The 7,298-nt window shown below is 30.6% G+C and overlaps 4 protein-coding genes across 4 annotated transcripts in view; 1 reads left to right on the forward strand and 3 right to left on the reverse strand.

Annotated features, from left to right (window-relative positions):
- The window catches only part of LOC108751782 (85/88 kDa calcium-independent phospholipase A2), a 3,902-nt gene extending 2,944 nt beyond the window's left edge, over positions 1 to 958 (reverse strand). The window contains exon 1 of the mRNA XM_018492186.1: positions 475 to 958. Within this exon, the coding sequence (XP_018347688.1) occupies positions 475 to 698 (224 nt within the window). The 5' untranslated portion in view covers positions 699 to 958. The remainder of the gene's footprint in view (positions 1 to 474) is intronic.
- Positions 959 to 1,666: 708 nt separating this feature from the next.
- Positions 1,667 to 2,741, forward strand: LOC108751677 (protein chibby homolog 1). The gene is made up of 3 exons (XM_018491979.1): positions 1,667 to 2,209; positions 2,285 to 2,400; positions 2,632 to 2,741. Exons 1-3 carry the CDS (start codon positions 2,026 to 2,028, stop codon positions 2,719 to 2,721), a joined length of 390 nt encoding a protein of 129 aa, XP_018347481.1. The 5' UTR covers positions 1,667 to 2,025; the 3' UTR covers positions 2,722 to 2,741.
- A 70-nt stretch (positions 2,742 to 2,811) lies between these two features.
- Positions 2,812 to 5,131, reverse strand: LOC108751676 (uncharacterized protein DDB_G0287625-like). The gene is made up of 4 exons (XM_018491978.1): positions 4,245 to 5,131; positions 3,957 to 4,176; positions 3,614 to 3,801; positions 2,812 to 3,040 (listed from the first exon to the last, which is right to left on the reverse strand). The coding sequence occupies exons 1-4, from the start codon at positions 4,966 to 4,968 to the stop codon at positions 2,940 to 2,942; spliced, it is 1,233 nt and encodes a 410-aa protein (XP_018347480.1). The 5' UTR covers positions 4,969 to 5,131; the 3' UTR covers positions 2,812 to 2,939.
- Positions 5,132 to 6,367: 1,236 nt separating this feature from the next.
- Positions 6,368 to 7,298, reverse strand: part of LOC108751650 (DNA topoisomerase 3-alpha-like) — an 8,337-nt gene continuing 7,406 nt past the window's right edge. Inside the window, exons 10-11 of the mRNA XM_018491935.1 lie at positions 6,726 to 6,979; positions 6,368 to 6,562 (exon numbers count right to left, since the gene is read on the reverse strand). Of these exons, the coding sequence (XP_018347437.1) occupies positions 6,522 to 6,562; positions 6,726 to 6,979 (295 nt within the window). The 3' untranslated portion in view covers positions 6,368 to 6,521. The remainder of the gene's footprint in view (positions 6,563 to 6,725; positions 6,980 to 7,298) is intronic.

Consider the following 7,298-nt stretch of genomic DNA (forward strand, 5'->3'; position numbering starts at 1 on the left):
TATATATATATAGAAAAATAATACATACTTAAATATAATTTACTTGTTTTTCAAATTTTTTTAAAAGTTCATATATCCACAAGTCTGTCACAAGTCCATTACAAACATCAAATTTATTCAAAATATATTCAGAGTCCTAATAAATAATTATATATTTCAATCAAGATATTAAAAATAAATCAAAGATTTACTTATTATAAAATCACTTCAATAAAATTCATATTCTTCAGAAGAAAATTTCTTATTTTGAATACAATACATTTTTCTAAAATTTATGAGTATATTTTAAGACTGTTGTCAAGAAAATATTCTTTGTTAAAGATAATCTCATTACTTAAAAGAAAAATGGTAACTGACAATGAATACTCAATCACTTTTCTTAGCAGTAGTACATGGGAAAAATAAATAACACAATATTCTTATTAATTACAATATTCTTTCACACCAAAATGATAAATCAATAATAAGATATACCTGTATGCTTGATGTAAGGTCTCCGTGCATGGTCTATGCAGGACAATCTCGTATTTATCCTGATTCTTACCGCCAGGGCCGTAGAGAACAATGCCATCCTCACGGGAGTGTATATGTCGATTGCTATACTGGTCCGGCCGCACCTCCTGGACGACGTTCGGCGGCGTGTCCGAGAAGACGATGTTCCGCAAAACATTGTTTGCGATCGTGCCGAGCCAGGCCATGGTGATACCGGTGCTGACGACGAGATGAGCGAACTGAAGCGAACGGGAATAAGACACGGATGTTTCTACCGCGCGAAAACGTTACACAACTTCCCGTTACTCATTGTGTCGCAGAAACGCAGCATGACAGTTCACCCGTTTGCATTCTGCCTCGTTTCGTCTCGACTCCGTTGTTTGACCGTTATTTCTTCAGATAAATGACAATAACGACAGTACGGATAATGACAGGGAACTGAGGTTAATAAAGTACAGGAATTGTATTTGGTATAGTAAAACTATACCAAGTAGTGCGAGCTGAGAGGCCTCACGCGGAAAAGATACTAAATATCCAAATCAAAAGGATTATTCTTTTTAACTAAATTTTTTAGTTGTGTTTGTACGGTCTATCTTTTATCTATTCATACTGAAAAGAAAAAGAGGAAAGATGAATCGTGCAAACAATTCAGTTAAAAAGAACAAGCCTGCCAAATAAAACATGAAATATTTATATAAATTATTTTTTGAAATATTTGGTATGTTTGAAAAATCTGTAAAATATTTAATTATTACATTAAAATGTTTTACAAAAATACTTTAGAACACATAAAATACTTTTAGAGTACAAATATTGTAAGAAAAAGATATTTTAACAATTTCCTGGACATATTTATATTCTAGAAATAATTCACGAAAAATTTCTGAAATATTTCAAATTTTATAATGAAATATTAATTTTAGATAAATATATATTCAGATGTTGAAGAAAGAGAAAGCAAAGATGTTGAGTGCAAAAAGTACAAGTAAAAGCAAGGCTGCATTCCGTTCCACGCATAATGCGCATGATACATCATTTATCCTTGTTTACATTCGGTGAATAACAAGGTGATAAATAATGCAGCATGCGCATCATACGTGAAACGAAACACAGTCCAAACTACAATCATTAATTAAATAGACCTACAATTGATTCTTTCAGAATTCTGGGGGATTCTTGTAAATAAAGCCAATAACATTGAGAAAAAGCATAGAAATTAATCGAAGACAATCGATCCTTCGATAGTCGATAGTAATCGATTCTGCGATAGTCCGCCCTTCCATTTCAAATTCAAAAGGATTGCCAAGGCAACGGCAGGATAAACAAACATGACGCATTCCGCGTTTTGTGCAACAGTTTCAACTGTGAAAAGAAATTTAAAGATAAATGATAGATAAAAAATATTATTTAAAATGTTACAAAATATTTATAACGTAAGACAGTGATTACCGTGTTCGAAATTCCATTATTCTTTTTTGTAATGATTAGGTAAACTGTCTGCTTGTCCATGCTAGTCTTAAAAATCATTTAGCGATGCCCTTATTCTTCAATAAGTTTTCCCCCAAGAAGACGCCAACTAGGAAGGCGTCCGTTTTCCTGGCAAATAAAAATTTAAGCCCTAAACGAATAGAGAAGGAACTCGGCCCGGAAGTGGGTCCTATACGCCTCCGCCTTGGAGATCAGGAAGCTATTTTTGAGGCTGGTCTGTGGATTCCAGGTGACATTCATTCACCAAACAAAAACTTTTGCACTTTTATCTCAAATAATAAAAAAATGAATAATTTTGCTCTAGAGTCTGGTAAGGTGGGAGGTACTTTCAAAGAGAATGAAAAATTAAAAAAAGAAGTGAGACGACTGGAGGAAGAGAATAATCTGTTAAAACTAAAGTTTGACGTACTCTTAGATATGGTAATCTTTTCTTATATAGCACCTTCTAAAAAATTATAATAAATTTATTTTTGAAACAATATATAATATACAAGATATATAATAAAATTATAATACTGAATATATAAAGTATATATACATATACGTATACAAAGAAAAAGTTTATCAATAAGAATAAAAGCAGAATGATAAGTTAATAAAAGCATATAATGATAAGTATCAATTGTTACATTTTATGTTAATTTTTTACAGTTAACACAAACAACTGCCGAAGTTCACTCACAAAAGGAAGAATTAGAGAAACTAAAAAATTTTTCTCTTAACAGACGAGTTGTCGTTTGATCCATTGTTACTTGCTTGTTAGAATATAAATAGAAACTATAAAACTAGAATATAAAGGGAACTATAAAATAACAATAATTGATTATCAAACTTTTTTCCAATCTTAATACTTGTAAAAGAGTTACAAGGCAGAAATCAACTCTTACAGATAAAAACTGTGTTTGACACTTCTCTATTCTAATTAAGCTTTTTATAACGCTAATCGTTACAACTGTATATTATTTACGTTCCTGTTTTCGAAAAAATTCATCAATATAACTCAAAAGGGAGAGATAACGTGAGTGACTGATTACATTTGGACATTTGTCTCTCGTGTGACCTGTGAAAGAATATAACGCAAAATGTAAAATATAATATGTACAATTTGAATATGATAATAGATGTAATTGAGAATAATAAAAATGTTATTTAAAAAAAATTAATAAAAGAAATAAAAAGAGAAAAATAGAATCCAACCGAAACTTTTGCCGAAACTTAAACCAAAACACTACATGTCAATTTCAACTGAAACCGAAACCAAAATTAAAAAATAGAAATCCTATAAAGGCCATATGTATAGACATGCTCTTATATCATTATTATATATTTTTTCTTTATAAATATCATAATTTATTGAAACAATAATTAAATTTCGGTCGAAATAAAAAACCGAAATTTCGGTTATGTGTCAATTTTGACCAAAGAATATAAGTACTTTTTCTTCATAAACATTATAATTTAATTATTGAAACAACGCATATTAATATTTATAAAGAAGAGCTATATGATTTCAGTCGAAACTAACACGTAATGAGTATTCGTTTTTAGTCTTGGTAAAAGTTTTGGTCGGACTCTAGAGAAAAGAAAAGATAACAAAAAGATGAATTCTTTAAACTTTCTTTTTCTTCATTACCTTCTACTCCGCAAAATCCGCATTTTCTCCCGCCCCCGATAAGTTTGGGCTTTTTGGCGTTTGGTTTTTCAGGAATTCCGTTATCATTCTTATCTGCCCACTTGAAAAAATTACAAGTGGAAGTTGGACCGTTGGGACATCTATAAAATAGTCGTCCCTTTTTAGGGCTATCTCTGTAAACGGTCATCCTAAAAAAAACTCGCAAAATTATTTTTGTATTAGATACATAATAAAGCTGCTAATTGGTGACATTAAGACTTCAATTAATTAATTAATTATTGACGTCATGTGTTGTTAATCGTAAAAAGTTTTGCCGTTCTTTCGGATCGGAGATTTTACTCACTTTTGAGCGGGCTGATTACAGTTACACATAACATTCGTGGATGGGTTATCCCAATTGTCTTTAGAAGTGCTAGGGCGAGAAAAGTTACTATCGCTGTTTTTGTCCGGTCTCGATACCATTGAACGTTTTTTCCCTGCATTATCTTGAAATTTTGCACTATCCTCATTTGCCCATTTCAAAAAGTTGCAAACGTTTTCACTGCATGTGTAAAATAGACGTTCTGGAATTACAAATATTATCTAAAGTAACTTACGTGACAAATTATATTTATATATGATTGCCACTTACTTTTATTTAATCCAAATTTTAGAAGTCTTGGAATAGCAGGTTTTTTACAATTACATATAATGTTAGCATTGCGAGAATTATTGGACGCAGAGTGATCTGATTTGTTCGCAAAATTGTTCAAAACATCGAAATTAATCGAGGAAGTATGATTTGTTCTATCCTTTGATACTGTATTGCCATTAGCAGTATTTGATCTATTTGATTCATTTAACCGAAAAGTGTTCTTGTTTTGCGCACGTCTTCCCGATGAAGTGCTAGGAATTTCTATCAAGTTACAATCGTTGTTATTTCGACCAAAGTCTGTATTAATAGAAGTAGCTGTACTTTGCAATTGAGATGTATTTGGAGTAGTAGGGAAGATCAATGCGTTCTTCGTATTATTTTTCTTTCTCTCCTCTTGCATTATACCTTTCTCATCTTCCTCGAATTTCTCAAGCCACTCTTTCATCATCTCAATTCCCATATCCTTTACACATTCCACATCTTCTCTTTCACTATTCATCTCCATTTGTCTTATCTCGTCTTTAATCTTATTATATTTTTCGTATGTTACTTCTAATTCTTTTATTCTTTCTTTTAATTTATTTTTGTTTTCTGTCCAATCTTTTTCCATACATCTCAGTTGATTTTTTAATTTCTCCATCTCTGTCTTTATTTCCCGTTGCACATTTTCAAAAGCGTTCATCACGTCACATATTTCTTTACTTTGCTCTTTCACATCCATCCTCCTTTTTTAATGGCTTTCGCAAAATATTTGTTAAATATGAATACAAGAACCGATTTCATCACAAACTATCAAATATTTTAGATTCTTGCAATATATACACTTGCAATAATGATTTATTTGATACAACTGCATTCCTATTATCTTATCGACCAGTACAGTCAAGAAAATGTCCTTGGTTGCAATAGATATCCCTATCTTGCTTTTTATAATAGTGATTTCCTTCCTTTTAGCTTGCACAATTCATCTTTTTTCTTCTGGTTGCAATAGATATTCCTATCTTGCTTTTTACATTAGTGATTTCCTTCTTTTTAGCTTGCACAATTCATCTTTTTTCTTCTTTCCTCAAAGATAAAGAAAGTGTAAGGAGAGATGATACAAGATGGTATTCAGCTAAAAAAACAGGCCTTAGGTAAACCACAAGACAAACTTAAAGTCTCACTACAAATGCTTTGTGTCTTGAGTGCAGTCAATCGAGTCTTTTAAAGTATTTTAGTAGTAAATACGATATCATAAATATGATATGGGCCTCAAGAAGTCCAGAAGCGGTTGAATATCTCGAAAACAAAGCATTTTTAAGAAAAATGTTTCAGATAAAAGTTGTAGGATTTAAACAAATCTATTTACTAATTATATGCGTTTGACCATAAGTGGCGTTACCAAGATTAGATCAAAGTCACATCGATTTTTTTACAAAGATGTTTCGTTTAAAAAAATCGATGTGATTTTGATTTAATCCAGAATCTAACAGCCTTGTGAGCTTTTCAAAACATTTTAAGAATCTTTTTTTAGTCAGTACTTATTGAGTTATCAGACTTGAAAATTCCAGTACCGCTGGTATTAGCATTACCCAAGATGTCCGATTGACGGCTAAAATATCTTGAATGTTGTTTAGAATCATGCCTTAGATAACATTTGTTAAAATCGAGGTCATTGGAGATGTTCCTCTCATCTTTATTTTCACGTAAAAATGAATTTTTAGTGCAAAAACAAAAATAAAAGGAATTTCCAATCAACAATCTGTTAAAATTAAAGTTTGATGTACTTTCAGATACAATAATTTTTTATGTTACGTCTTTCAAAAAATTAGAAAGTTAATCTCTGAGAAACAAAAAATATATATTTTGAAAAAGTTTATCAATATTATAACAGAACGCTAATAGAAACATATAATGGTAATCGTTAATAATGATGTTAATTGTTTATAATTAACGCAACAATCGCACTTCACTCACAGAAAGAAGAATTAAAGAGAATAAAAAACAATTTTTCTTATAACAAAGGAATTGTCATTTAATTTATTAAATATTATTATTTGCGCCGCTTACTAGGATATGAACAAAAACTATATATATATAAAATATAACACTAAATGATTATCAAACTACTTCCTATCTTAATACTATTATATATTGTAAAAGTTATAAAGCAGTAGATAAGTCTTAGAAATAAAGCTGTATTTGACACTGCTTCATTCTAATTAAGTTTTCTACCATTCCAATCGTTATAAACTGTACATTATTTACAATACTGTATTGAAAAAAATTCATTCGTCAGTCCATCGCGTTATTCGGACATTTCTTCCTCGTATGACCTGTAAAAAAGTATAAAATGAAAAATATATAATATATAATGTAAAAATATATAATTTAGATATGATAACAGATATAATTGAGAATATAAAATCTATTTTTAATACAGTTAAGAGAAAGACAGAAAAAGAGAAAACATCGTTAAAAAAGTTCTTTAAATATTACCTTCCAATCCGCAATTTCCACACTTTCTCTTGCCTCCGGTGAGTTTAGGTCTTTTGGGGACATTGCCTTTTTGTGAAAATTTGCTACGTGCTTTATTTCCTATTCCTCTTGCAGTGGAATTGCTCCAATCCGTGTGACTATCGTTGGTGTCATCTTCATCTGCCCATTTGAAAAAATTACAAGTGGAGTTTACACCCTTGGGACATCCATAAAAATGTCGTCCCTTATTAGGGCCATCTTTCTGAACCGTTAGCCTACAGAGAAACATGAAAATATTTTTACATATGATAAATAATAAAGAGCATACAGCCACAGCAAGATGTCAAACAAGTCATACATTTAAAATTCCAAATAAATAAGTAGACGTTTCGGTCAAGATTTGACCATCATCAGTACACAAAAAGATAATAAAAATGGAAGACTAACAAACTAAAACGCAAGTCGGATTTGAAAATAAATATTACATAGAGAATTAATAAGCAAAAGGTGCATACAATTACACCCGCAATGATCGCAATTTAAAAATTAAAATAATTTCTTCTCGCTTATGGTATGAAATAACAATATGAATAG

The sequence above is a fragment of the Trachymyrmex septentrionalis genome, unplaced genomic scaffold (assembly GCF_001594115.1).
Source record: "Trachymyrmex septentrionalis isolate Tsep2-gDNA-1 unplaced genomic scaffold, Tsep1.0 scaffold51, whole genome shotgun sequence".
Lineage (NCBI taxonomy): Eukaryota > Metazoa > Arthropoda > Insecta > Hymenoptera > Formicidae > Trachymyrmex > Trachymyrmex septentrionalis.

Bases quoted from the DNA above. Each gene is read 5' to 3' on its own strand.
- LOC108751677 (XM_018491979.1), top strand. From the start codon at position 2,026: ATGCCCTTATTCTTCAATAAGTTTTCCCCCAAGAAGACGCCAACTAGG. The intron at 2,210-2,284 runs GTGACATTCATT...ATTTTGCTCTAG, and splicing joins GGCTGGTCTGTGGATTCCAG to AGTCTGGTAAGGTGGGAGGT. The intron at 2,401-2,631 runs GTAATCTTTTCT...AATTTTTTACAG, and splicing joins TTGACGTACTCTTAGATATG to TTAACACAAACAACTGCCGA.
- LOC108751676 (XM_018491978.1), bottom strand. From the start codon at position 4,968: ATGGATGTGAAAGAGCAAAGTAAAGAAATATGTGACGTGATGAACGCT. The intron at 3,802-3,956 runs GTGAGTAAAATC...AGTTTTTTTTAG, and splicing joins TGTAATCAGCCCGCTCAAAA to GATGACCGTTTACAGAGATA. The intron at 3,041-3,613 runs GTAATGAAGAAA...ATTCTTTCACAG, and splicing joins CGGATTTTGCGGAGTAGAAG to GTCACACGAGAGACAAATGT.